Source organism: Mesocricetus auratus, unplaced genomic scaffold (assembly GCF_017639785.1).
Source record: "Mesocricetus auratus isolate SY011 unplaced genomic scaffold, BCM_Maur_2.0 Super-Scaffold_100010, whole genome shotgun sequence".
NCBI classification, from domain to species: Eukaryota; Metazoa; Chordata; class Mammalia; order Rodentia; family Cricetidae; genus Mesocricetus; species Mesocricetus auratus.
This window is the reverse complement of record NW_024429194.1, coordinates 80,079,947-80,093,428: the sequence shown is the minus strand read 5'-3', so window position 1 is coordinate 80,093,428 and position 13,482 is coordinate 80,079,947. Positions and strand designations below refer to the sequence as shown.

The 13,482-nt window shown below is 36.4% G+C and overlaps 1 protein-coding gene across 2 annotated transcripts in view; it reads right to left on the bottom strand.

Annotated features, from left to right (window-relative positions):
- The window catches only part of Smc1b (structural maintenance of chromosomes 1B), a 59,011-nt gene that overhangs the window by 45,349 nt on the left and 180 nt on the right, over nucleotides 1-13,482 (bottom strand). The window contains exons 1-7 of one of the 2 annotated variants that reach the window (XM_040754036.1): nucleotides 9,183-9,341; nucleotides 8,142-8,330; nucleotides 6,810-6,922; nucleotides 6,520-6,723; nucleotides 4,015-4,253; nucleotides 1,244-1,502; nucleotides 279-419 (exon numbers count right to left, since the gene is read on the bottom strand). In XM_040754036.1, the coding sequence (XP_040609970.1) occupies nucleotides 279-419; nucleotides 1,244-1,502; nucleotides 4,015-4,253; nucleotides 6,520-6,723; nucleotides 6,810-6,922; nucleotides 8,142-8,330; nucleotides 9,183-9,288 (1,251 nt within the window). In that variant the 5' untranslated portion in view covers nucleotides 9,289-9,341. Of the gene's footprint in view, nucleotides 1-278; nucleotides 420-1,243; nucleotides 1,503-4,014; nucleotides 4,254-6,519; nucleotides 6,724-6,809; nucleotides 6,923-8,141; nucleotides 8,331-9,182; nucleotides 9,342-13,482 lie in introns of those variants that run through there. The other variant, XM_040754035.1, reaches the window with a different exon arrangement.

Sequence of the window (13,482 nt, the reverse complement as noted above, 5' to 3'; positions counted from 1 at the left end):
ATTACTATATAGATACTATATAGACACACAGAAAAACATTTCCTGAACACGGGAACAAAGGTACTGCCTATTCTAACTATAAAAGCGCACCAATTATTTTGCTGTACTAAGGAAGCCCAGGACATCAGTGTTCTACCACTAAGCTATATGCTCCTAGCCCCTCAGACTTTCTAAAATTTGTTTGATATAAATCCATTTATATATTGAAAATGTAGTATAAATGATAGTAATATCTCACTGCAAATAATTCTAATCTATGACCATATAATCCATGGTACCTGAGTGTCTCCATGCCTCCTTTTTTCAAATGCCAGTCTTTCTTTCTCTGCCTTCTGTTCCCACTGCAGTTTTTCCAGTTGTTGTGTCATTATAGCTACCTTCCGTCTTACTTGCTCCTTAAGCTCTTTGTAACGATCCAGCTATATAAACAGCATTGACAAATTACTTACCCTAAATGAAATTATTTGTATGACATCCTGTTCTCATCAAAATCTTTATACAAATCAGATCATAATTAGACACTTCTCCAGGTAAAATATATGAACTTAATATGAAAACTTTTTTATTAAAAACTCTTCTATCTGAACAACAAAGTAATCGAGACAAATTCTATAAAGTCTCTGACAGAAAATCTTGAGAAAAGTCAATCTGGAGACCTAGTCACAATTACTTTGGTGCACGCATGTTGTGACACAAGACTAGCATAATTCAATGAAAGAAATGAATAATGATACTTTAGCTGAAAGAACGTTTGAAAACTGAGTTACATGCTTTTAGTTTAGTCATATGTTTTACTGATTAATAATTTTAATCCTGCATATTGCATTACATTGAATATTAACTCATCACTAAACAGTTAAAATCATCTTAAGTAATTTCCTCTGTCAATAAGCCTCTTCAAAGCTACATATATCTGATCTTTAAGTTTATATAATGTCCAAGAGAGAATTGTTTTATCTTTAAAATAGTAACAATTACCTAACTTTTATTACAATATAATTCCAGGTAATATTAGGCTTTCACTAGCATGTAAATATTATAATACCATCTAACTATATGAAGGAAAAATAGCTTACTTTTAAGATTAAATTTAGATTCTGTGAACAGATTAAAGAAGTTTTAATTCTTACGATTTATATTCTAGAGATCTGAATAAACTATCAGATATGTCATTCTTTAAACATTTTCTAATTAAAAAACAGAAACAATAGAAATGTGTTTCTAGTATTTTCATTTTTTTCACCTGACTATTTTCGAGTTCAATGTCTTTCCCTTTATGTAAGATTTTTTCTTCCATCTGTTTTTCAAAACTTCTCCAAGCTCTATCTAACTCAACCAGTTCTTCCTCTAAGGCTCGTATGTCATCTTCCTGCTTAGAACATTGTTTTTCATTGTCTATTATCAATTTCTTAGATAAATCCAATTTCTTGAGATGATGAGAAGTATTTTCTTTAGCTTTAATGTACTGGGGCCTCTTCTGATTTAAAATTGCTTCGAGAGATCTAAAAAGGAAAAAGCAATTTTAAAAAATTTACTTTAGCATATAAAAGGTATTTATTTATTTATTTGTTTATATTTTTTATTTGGAGACAGGGCCTCACCATGTAGCCCTGGCTGGGCTGGAACTAGCTATATATACAAAGTTGGTCTTGAATGCAGAGATCTTCCTGTCTCCCATGTGCTGGGAATAAAAGCATAAGCCAGCAAGCCTGGCCAAAAGAAAAGTAACTTTGATTAAATATTCAAAAATTAAATTCTAAAAATTTCTTGCAGATATTGCTGGGCAGACTTGTAGTTGTCAGAGGTTGGGCAAGGGAAAGGGGAAGAGTTGAATAGTAGAAGCAGAATGGTATTTTTGTAAGCCTTTAAACTATGAATTTGTCAAAATTAAAGGAACTTTATAGCACCAAGAGTGAACTTTAATGTAAATAAAATGTTAAAAACTTCCTAAGCTGGGTGTTGGTGGCACACACCTTTAATCCCAGCACTTGGAAGGCAGAGGCAGATCTCTTCGAGGCCAGCCTGGTCTCCAGAGCGAGTTCCAGGACAGCCTCCAAAACAATACAGAGAAACCCTGTCTCGAAAAACCAAAACAAATAAACAAACAAACAAACAAAAAAACCAAAAAACACCCCCCCCAAAAAACCAACTTCCTAATCTGCCAGATGAGAAAGTCTAGAAACAGTATTAGTGATCACTCTTAGCATGTCAATGTGGGGTCCTAATACTACTCTCTAATTAAAAAACAAACAAACAAACAAACAAAAACCTCCTTGGAGAGGTGCCTGGTCCTAGGCGCAGGTTCATAAAAGCTGGGAATGTTGTTAGGACTAGGTCAGAAAAGATGAATCTGGAGCATTTTGCAATGGAACAAAGTAAAGAAGTGCTAAACAGAAAAAAAAAATCACAATAATGGGATGTGTCTACAGGATATGGGAAACAAAAGAATTCCCAAATGGCCATAGAAGGAATAACTGCAGCAATAAAATAAGTAATACAGTATTTAATTTCAGATAGAAAGTATCTCTAGGGCTGGAGAGATGGCTCAGCTGTTAAAAACACTGACTGTTCTTCCAGAGGACCTGGGTTCAATACCCAGCACCCACATGGCATCTAACAACTGTCTGTAACTCCAAGATCAGACAAACATGCAGGCAAAACATGCATCGGTACACATAAAATAAAAATAAATAAATTAAAAAATACCCTGTCTGTTAAAAAAGAAAGTATCTATAAATACATAACCATATAAAAATAATTGAACAATCTGGGTGATGGTGGAGTATGCCTTTAATCCCAGCACTTGGGAAGCAGAGGCAGGCAGATCTCTGAGTTCAAGGTCAGCCTGGTCTACAGAGCAAGTTCCAGGACAGCTAGAGATATACATAGAAACCCTGTACAACAAAAACTGAACAAATAACTGAGATGAATTTTCTGTGCAGAAATACAAATATATCACTGGACCTTGCCTCAAAGTGGAGAAACTCTCACCTCCGTGTCAGCTGTGCTTAAAGAGAGGACTAATTTTACCGCAGAGTAAACTGACAAACACAGTCTTAGTTGGGTGATCAAGGTCAACACTGAATAGTGATCACATGTTGATATTATACATAGGACATGCCTAGAATATGTAGAATGCTATTTTACTTCACCTTCAGAAAACCAGCCTAATCAAAGTTTGCAACAGTATTTCTTCAAAACTGCCATGCTGATAAACTGTTACAGCCCAAAGGAGTCTAGGAACAAATAACTAAATGTAATGTGGTATTCTGTGTCAGAAAAAGAGATGTTACACAGACATTAAGAAAGTATGAATGAAATATGGATGTAACTAATATGTATCTATATTGACTTATAAATTCTGATTATACTAATATGTCAGCAGTAGGAGAAACAGCAGGGGAATATGGGAGAAAGTTACCATAATTATAATTTCCTGTATTATCTAGAGGCATTACAAACTAAAATGTACATTTTATATAGTCAACTTCCATCAGGGATGATGATGCACACTTTTTATCCCAGCACTCAGGAATCAGAGGCAGGCAGATCCCTGTGAGTTTGAGGGCAGTCAGGGCTAGCTACACAGTGAGACTATGTCTCAAAACAAAAAATAACAAAACAAAACACTAAAATACATAAACGTAAATTTTTAAAAGCTCAGCGGTAAAATGCTTTCTAACCAAGTATGAAGGTCTAAGTTCAGTCCCCAGTACTGTCTCCCCAAACATAATAACTTCTAAAGTGTCAATTATATTTCCTTAATTTACATAAAACTCAATTATGGACCAGGGAAATAACTCAGTGGGTAAAGATACTTGCTGACAAAATTAACCTGAGTTCAATTCCTAGAATCCACATAGTGAAAGAACTGACTTCCTTAGGATGTCCTTTGGTCTCCACATGAATGTAAGGAAGAACCAGCATGCACGTGTACAAACACACAGGGAAAATGTATGTCATTAAAAAAACTTTTTGAAAAGTCTAAATGCTAATATTATTTTAAAAACTTACTTCAGTTCTTTTTCCGTTTGCTGCAGTTGTCTAGTTAACATTCCATGATCCTTTTTCTTGGCTTTAATTATGCTTTCATGGTGAGAAAGAGTGTCTTTTACAACATTCAAACTCCTGTCCTTATGCTCTAATTCAGTGTTCAGAACATTGATTTTTTCCTCATTGTAATATAATTTGAAAAGCATCAGTTGTATCTTGTTTATTTTCAATTCTTTAAGAAGACTTTTGTAATGTTCTGCCTATGAAACAGCACAGGAGAAGGTAAAAGGGTGTATGTTTAAGCTTCTGTTCATGAACTTGACTACTGTATTAGCACATCATCACAGATGAAATTTGTCATAGAAACAATTATCTCTTCCCTGCTTTCTCTCTTTCATTTTCTTGAGACAGAGACTAGCTCAGTTAAGTCTCAGACCTGTTAAACATCTGAGGATGACCCTGAACTCCTGATTTTCCTATCGATCTCCTAAGTGCTGAAATAACAGTTGTATACCATCACAGTTATCCAAGAAAGATTATTCCTGACAAAAGTAGAATTATCTGAAGGTTTCTTAATATACTTCTAAATTAAAACAGCAACAAAGAAATGAGTCTGCATTCACACGCTCAGTGATCAGGTTGTGACAGTGATGTGGCACCTGTCAACATGGGTCCTCAGAAAGTCTGACAAGTTCTTTAACATTGTTGATATCATCTTCTTTACTGTAAAAATGAAAGAAACATTGTGTGTGTGTGTGTCCCTAGCTAATTTACAAGGATTCCAAGTAAAATTCTTGCTATAAAAAATAATTCTTACACTGATAAAATTAATAGAACTGTTAAAAATTTTAAATTACACAATTACACATGAAAAGGAAGAATTCTCTTAACATTTTTGCTAGCAAAAACGAAAACAAGGAGTGGGCCACCACCTCATGAGGTGGGGTCTTAGTCAACAAACTTTCACTAGTAAGTAATAAACAGATACCTTACAAGGATGTTGCAAAAGAAAATAATCAGGAAGTGGGACTATTCTAATTGTTTTTATGAAAATGTTTTAAGTTCTGTTATTCTATAAGCTATTTCAGTATGCCCTAAATGCTATGTTCTGACTTAATGCCCACCCCTGTTCACTAACAAAATACAGAACATTCACAATATGAAGAAACTGAGCAATACTACTAGTGAGTAATTCATCCACCTTTCATTTATTTCCTCAAATATTTACTGAGCTACATGGCAGATCCTACCCTATTTGTTGGGAATATGATTGAGAATGAAATGAGATAAACCATCCTTGTTCTTATAAAGCTTAGATTCCAATTCTTCTAATAGAGGGCAGAAGACTCAGAAACTACTTAAAAAAACCAAACAAAAATAAACAAGATAATTTTGTACAGAATTATATGCTACAAAGGAAACTAAATTAGTAACACAATATAAAGGAGGAGATAGTAATTTTTAAAAAAGTAATTTAATAAGGAAATAGTTTGAAGAAAACCTGAGTTACAATGCATTGCCCATGTAAAAAAAAAATCAGAAATGTTAGAGAATCCAGCCATGTTCTATTAAGCCAGACATTAGAGAATATACATACAATGTTGTTCTTGTAATTTGTTTTGGAAATGTAGTTATTTTTCATTAAAAATATATTAGCTATGTTAACATGAAATGAGCTTAACAAATTAAAATACCAAGTTTTAATTTAAAATAGAATAAACAGAGCTGAAGAGATGGCTCAGCAGTTAAGAACACTGGCTGCTCTCTCAGAAGACTGGGGTTCAATTCTCAGCTCCCACATGGTGGCTCACAACAGTTTGCAACTCCAGTTTCAGCAGAGTCACTGACCTCTTCTGGCCTCTACAGGCACCAGGCACATGGGGCACATACACACATTTAGGCAAAATATCCAGGCACATAAAAAAATTGAAACATAAAATATTTATATATGCAATTTCTTATGAAAAACTCTTTGGGGGTCCTCAGTAACTTTTACAAGTGTACAAGAGTCAGGTTCTAAAAATGTTGAGTATCTCAGATGTACTGTCTTATATGGCTTAATTTTATCTTAGGACAGTAAGATTGTACATCAGGAGGTAGGCTGTCAAGCCTGAAAGCTTATGTTCAATCCCCAGGAACCACATGGTGAAAGGGAGACCTGATTCCTGCAAGGTGTCCTCTGACCACCACACATGGACCTGAACATATTCACACACACATACAAAATAAATATGAAAAACTATTTACCTTCTTTATGTTTACTGAATGCCAGATTTTGTTTCACATTATTAATGGAATCTTTTAGTACCTCACAGCCAATAATGTAGGGTTTTTGTTTGCTTGATTTCAGTCCTGGAATTAGCCTGTAGACCAGGCTAGCCTCAGACTAAGAGATCTGCCTGCCTCTGCCTGCTGAGATCTGGGATTAAAATTGTGCACTGCCATGCCTGGCTAATAACTTACAATATTAACATAATTTTTTAAAAATACGTACTTATTACTGGTGACATCTTCAGGACACCTTACCTCTTCTTTCTCGATTTTTGCATGCTTCCGTTCTGCAGCTACATTCTTTTTCCTATTAAAATTAAATTGTGCATCTTCTTCAGCTTTTTGTAACTTCTTTTTCTTTGCCTCATATTCTCCTATAAACTCTCCTGAAGTACTGATTTCTTCAAAAAATTGAGTTCTCTCTTTGGGCTTTTTCATAGAAATTGACTCTACAGTTCCCTATTAATAACAGTAAAGCACATCAGCATGTAAAATATGGTAACATATCTTAAAAACAAACCAATTAAATGAGTATAACTACTTACCTGAAAAACTAGACAGTTCTGTGCTTTGACTATTATACCTATCTTTTCCAACTGTGCTACATATGCAGAACGACTCACAGGTTTATCCCCAAACTGAAATTCTGAGCATCCCCCTAAAATAAACAAATAAACGGTTACAGAATGTTTCCACTGAAATAGTTTTACAATAATATGGCTAATATGCCTTTACATAAACTCATTTAATTATTTAACAAATATTATATATTATACTAAAGATCCTGTCACAGGAGTAACAGATTCAAGTGTTTTATCTCAAAGAGTTCATATCTTAGCAATATAAACAAAATGCTCAAATAAACAGCATGTGAGGAAGTGGTTTCTGCAAGGAAGGATGGGATGTTTCTGCATGTGGGGGAAGTTACTACAACTTTGAATACAGTGAACAAAGAATTTTTATTGAAATGGAGAATTATCAGCTAAAAAGCCAAATGCTAGGTATGGTGACATGGCCCAGAGTTCCAGAACCTTTTGGAGAATCACTTGAGCTTGGATTAACAGCACAATGAGAGCCCATCAAAATCAGAAAATGACCAAAAGGGAGCAAGAAAATTGGTCAATGACTCAACTCCAAGTGAAAAAATGCAGAAATATTTAAATTACACATCCAAAAATATATAAACCTAAGTTAGTAGTACAGTTTTCATACTTTAGAAAACATAGTGAAGGCAGACATGGTAACATGTGTATGCAATGTCTGCATTAAAGAGCCTAAGTAGTATTGTGAGCTAAAGATCAGTTGGACTAAGTATCAAGACCCTGTCATGAAAGGGGGGGGTGTGGGAATATTTGTTTTAGTGAATTAGGAAGAAAACAACAAATAAAAACAATGTATATCTACTTTCATGACTTTAGAGTCCTGGAATGATATACTTATTACAGATGAACCGTAACAGTTTATTATAGTAACATAGGAAATTAATGAATAAATAATATAAAATAAACACTTTATTCAAGTTGCTTTTAGGTGTATATAAGTCAAAAATATATTTATTTACTAAGAGAAGCAGAGAAAGAAGTTTTAATGTCTCTATTCAGAAACAGGCTCCCTCCTTCATCTTAAGCAAATATCCAAGTATAAAAAAGATACTTGACAGAGTACTGAAAGTGAGTTCTGTTATTTGCTTCTAAGAGTCTGTTACTCACTATGCCAGTTATTAGTAGATTAGTAAGTCTCACACTTCAAAGAAAGAGCAATCAGACCCTAAACAAAATCTCTCTCTCTCTCTCTCTCTCTCTCTCTCTCTCTCTCTCTCTCTCTCTCTCTCTCTCTCTCTCTGTCACATACACACACACACACACACACACACTTACCTCGGATAATCCTTGTGAATGTTTTCTCTTCTCCACTGTCCTCTATGTATATAATTTTTACACTTGCAGAAGAAGAAACAGGTTTTCCAATATGTGCTCCGTGAATAAGTTCTTGAATATTTTTTACTCTTAAATTAGTTGTTTTTTCTCCCATTACAAAACTAAGTGCATCCATTACATTAGATTTTCCTGGAGAAGAAAAGAAGGTGAAGATTCTTTTTGTTGTTTGTTTGTTTGGTGGTTTTTCAAGATAGTTTCTCTGTGTAGCCCTGGCTGTCCTTGAAATCACTTTGAAGACCAGCAGTCTGATCTCAAACTCAGAGATCCGCTTGCCTCTGCTTCTTGAGTGCTAAGATTAAAGGTGTGAGTCACCACTACTGAAAAGATTTATTCTTAATGACTGAAAAATCTTGTGAGAGTCAAAAGAAATCAAACCACCAACAGAAGTGAAATATTGCCAATGGCTGATGTTCAAAATCTATGTGAACTGAGAATCTCCAGACAGGTGGACTGTTTCTCCCATGTAGCAGAAAGGTGTAAATGTGAGGATATAGACACATGAGTAAAAAAACTAATTAAATAAAATTAAACAAAACAAACATAGACCTCAGATCTCTCCTATTACTGGGTACCACACAGGGCAAATGACTTAACATTTCTATTTCAGTAACTCCCATTTTATAAATAGGAAAGTGATCACATAAACATAACAGCACCATACCCCTCTATGGGCAGTGGTGGTGCATGACTTTAATGCTAGCACTTGAGAGACAGAAGCAGACAGATTTTTTTCTAATTAAGAGTCCAGCCTGACCTACAGAATGGGTTACAGGACAGCCTAGACTGTTACACAAACAAACCCTGTCTTGGAAAAAAAAAGCTGAATGCTAACTGAAGGTAGGATCTTCTCAAGGTATAAACTGAGACTGCTAGAATCGTCATGATTTTTACACTTGGGCAGGGTTTTAACAATTTCTTGGTAAGAACGGCACGTGGTGCCTAAACTTTTCAAGACATGACTAGGATTAAATATGTACTTACTTCCTAGGAGTCTGGAATTTGGGTATGTACTAGGTAGAGAGCATGTCCGTCTCCCAGTAAAAACCTTGCATTGAGTCCATGAAGATTCTTGGTGGCATTTCAACATGAGAACTTACTTTAGCTTTCCCACTGCTGAGTTTGCTTTGTACCTCTTCAGTGTCATGCGTGACAATCCTGAGTAAACTATATGCCACACACTGAAGGATTGTCTAGCAGATCACCAAACAAAAGAGTAGTCCTGGAGATCTTCTGGTAGAATTGCTATTTGGGGAACCTTAAAGACGAGTTCTATTAAAACTATAAAATTTGTGTTTAAGCCAGCTGTGGGGACACCTTTGATCTCAGCACTTGGGAGGCAGAGGCAGGTGGATCACATTAAGCCTGGTCTATATAACAAGCGTCAGGCCAGCCAAGGCTACATAAAAACTAAACAAAAAAACCTTGTGTTTGAAACAAGGAATTCAAATATTTTATCTCCCCACCAAGTAAATCCTTTCCTACACAAAGGTTCTGCTATATTCCTGGAACTTACATGAATTAATTGGCTGACTGCTTCATGTTTTCCTTCATTTCTTTTGCCCCAATTCTTTTAAAACTAGCCAGTTGCCAAGACTTTAAGGTCAGATCTCAGCCAATGGGGGAAAGATGCAGGCTCTACCACCTGCCCTAGAAAAAACAAGTGCATTTCCAGACTCTGTGACCAAGATACATACTTCAGCTGGAGTCGTGATCTTTTTCCTTGTGACCCCTAAACTTATTTTTAACATTACACAATTATAAACCCATAGCTGTAATTCCAAGACACAATGTCAGCTCAGTCATTATACAAACAATTTGAATTTCCAGTGCAAGAAAGTAATGTAAACAAAGGTGGTTTTAGAGGGTTAGAGTTGTTCTAAAAGAAGAATAATTTTTTTAAATGCTGCAAAAACAGCCAGGTAGTGATGGCACATGCCATAATCCTAGCACTAAGGAGGCAGAGGCAGGTGGATTTCTGAGTTTGAGGCCAGCCTGGTCTACAGAGTGAGTTCCAGGACAGTCAGTGATACACAGAGAAACTCTGTCTCAAAAAAACAACAAACAAAACAGCTGCAAAAATCATGGCTTTTGGAGATTGAGAAATTTCACATCAAAAGCTACTCTAAGAAGCACATATAGGACAAAATGAACATTCACTGAACTGAATTATCAAATGTGACCGCAATGAACCAAATAGCAATACCTTTTGATGAACCCTCATTTAAAATCTACTCAAAAATATAATTTCCCTAATTAAAAATTTCACTCAATTAATGTATGTGTTCAAAAGGTTGTGGTTTTTTTCTTTTTTGATACAAGATCTTATTATATGGCCCTGGCTGTCCTGTAACTCCATGTAGACCAGAACAGCCTCAAACTCACAAATTCACCTGCCTCTGCCTCCTAAGTACTAAGATTAAAGGCTTCAACCACCACACATAAGGTAATAAGTATCATAGAAAGATAAAACTGGGTGACAGAAGTACAGAATAATTGGGAGAGAAATGTAAAGTGATAATCTGTCAACTAGTGTTAACAACCATCTGTTATAAAAGAAAAAAATCGTAATGAACAAACTAAGTCAAGAGACTGAGGATATCTGCTATGAATAATTTAGGAAGAACATTAGGAAAGTAGCTATTCTGAAAGAGCTATATTTTAGGCTATGATTGCTTAATACGGATGAACTAAGATTTGAAAACTACAGAAGTTACACTACTGTTCTTTCGATCCTTTTGACTCCAGCTCCTTAAAACATAACTCTGTACCTCTCCCTTTTGCCATCCCTTTCCTAATTCAAATTCTTAAAAAGCCTCTTTAATCTTTGATCTCTTAGCCCTCAAAATATCTATTCATCCTACAGATGTTTTCTGAACATGTATCAGGTACTCTGTTAAGTACCAGTAAATTATAGGTTTTTGCTCTATCAAAATTTAATGGAGGCCAATAGTTTTGCACTATCCTCATGACTAGATACCATACTATGAGACCAAACTAAATAGAATACCTCATGGAAGTTCCACACAATCAAACTGAAGTTTTAAGGAAGCAAGTAAATCCCCACATAGATTGGCTCGTCCTGAGAGCAGGAAGCTTACAACAACCAAGTAGAGAGTCTAATCTACCTCAGCTGGGAAAGTAACCTGTCTTAAGTCACTGTTGGCCAATCCACTTTTATTATTCTTATAAATGCTGACCATTCTGTTATTCTTAGTAGAATAGCAGAATACTCATTCTACTACATAGAATGAGATGTGGACTGATACTACAAACAAAAGTCAACTAGCTCTTTAAATCTGCTGTAATTTTTTTACTGCTCTAAGGTGCTTACACGGTGGGAGGATATGATCAATTTGTTGAGCCACTTTTGGTGCTGGACACCTGTCATCTGTTATTTCATTTTTTGCAACAATTTCTGTGTATTTGCATTTTACAAATGAAGAGGCACAAAAATCAAACATACTTTAGAGTGAAATATTTGATTCCCAAAACACATGCTGTTTCCAATAAACATAAGAAATTACACTATAATTTGTAATGAACAATGTGAAATACCACAGAAATACCTAACAGAAGCACCAATAGCTAGAGACCAAGTTGGATTTTTAAAAATTTTATTGCATAAGTGTTTTGCCTGCATGTATGTATACACACTACATGGTTCCTAGTGTATGCAGAAGCCAGAAGAGGCAGTGAAGATTCCTTGGAGCTAGAATTACAGATGGTTGTGAGCTACCACATGGGTGCTGGAAACTGGATCCAGGTCCTAAGAGCAGCTAGTACCTGTAATCACTGAGCCATTTCTCTAGCCTGAGCTAGCTTTTTAGGAATAATTCTAGGTTAACTTTTAAGGAGTAAGTCAATTTAGAGAGGGGAGTGTTAAAAGTAAATATTATCATCCCGGGAAAAGAAAGTAACTTTATCATGGGTACAAAGGACTAAGTGAATAGTACTATTTCAGGGGAAAAAAGCAGAATATTGCTTTTATAAGTTTATACTTGAGAATATGAGAGAAAAGACTGTATAAGTTATCTAAAAACTGCAATATACCACATTAAAGGACCTGAACTTTATGCTTTAGACTGGGAAGCCATGAAAGGATTTAGAAATACAAGCACTGTGCTACATTATGAGAAAGGATATAACACTCTGATACATTATGTAGGTCTGTAGGAAAGGGTTCTGTCTGGATAATGTTTTGGAGTTAGTTGAGGAAATCCAAATTTGAGCATTGGATGAACATTTAATGAAAGGCTAATCTTCTGTATTAACTCATTTTTTTAAAGTTTACTAGGGCAAAAATCTGTATGGATATGTCCCAAAGGAACAGAGCAATCATCTCTGAATTGTAAATAAATGTTTGATTTTCTATTCTAATTTTCAAGTTTTTTATGTCACATATATACTATTTTTATATGAAAATATTTTTCAAAAAAGATCGTTATCACTAATTATCTAAAACGGAAAAAAATATGCCAGATGGAGAATCGGGGGTAACTTCTGATAGTATGATTAGTAAACATTAACTACTGGCCTGCCAGGAGGCTTAACGATCATTTGTTGAAAAAGATGGATAAACCAGGTCTTGCAGTGCTCAGACCGGAGACCTCTGCTGTGAATGACTTAAACGCAACACCCAGCCAGGAAAACTATTTTGGAAATTATCTTTTAGGCACTAAATTCCCCTTTCTTTACATTAACTATGCTTGGTGGTTTACACTCGTGTTTTGTTTTTCCAAACAAAGGTCAAATTCGTTTCGTTCTTAGTTGCTGTTGCTGGGGTGAGGAGGTAACGAACGGTGGCGGAGTTGGGATGGGTGAATGAGGACGGCCAGCAAGGGTGGCAGCTGAGGACTCTGGGGCCCCAGTGCACCGTGAAGCGGAGAAAACCCCAGGCTGCAGTCGGGCCGGGCCCCACGTTCTCTTCAGGCCCGCAGCGGGTGTCGGATGTTGGGGGGAGCGGTAGTGCGCTTGGTCCCCACAGGCCAACAATCAGCGAGGCGCCCCCGGGTCCCCTCGGGCCCACAGTGGGATCCCAGAGCCTACAGCGGTCAACAGGGGTGCGGGGTCCCTGAGGGGATGGAGGGTCCCCTGGGGCCCACAGTGGGCTCCCAGGGCCTATGGCGGTCAACGGAAGTGGGGGGTCCCCTCGGACCTAGAGACAATGAGGGCTGGGAGTGGCTGGGTCCCCTCAGACCAACAACGGGGGAGAACGGACCCCTGGGTTCCCTCGGGCCAACACTGGGGCCCTCTCAGGCCTACAGCGGGAGACAGTGGCCAC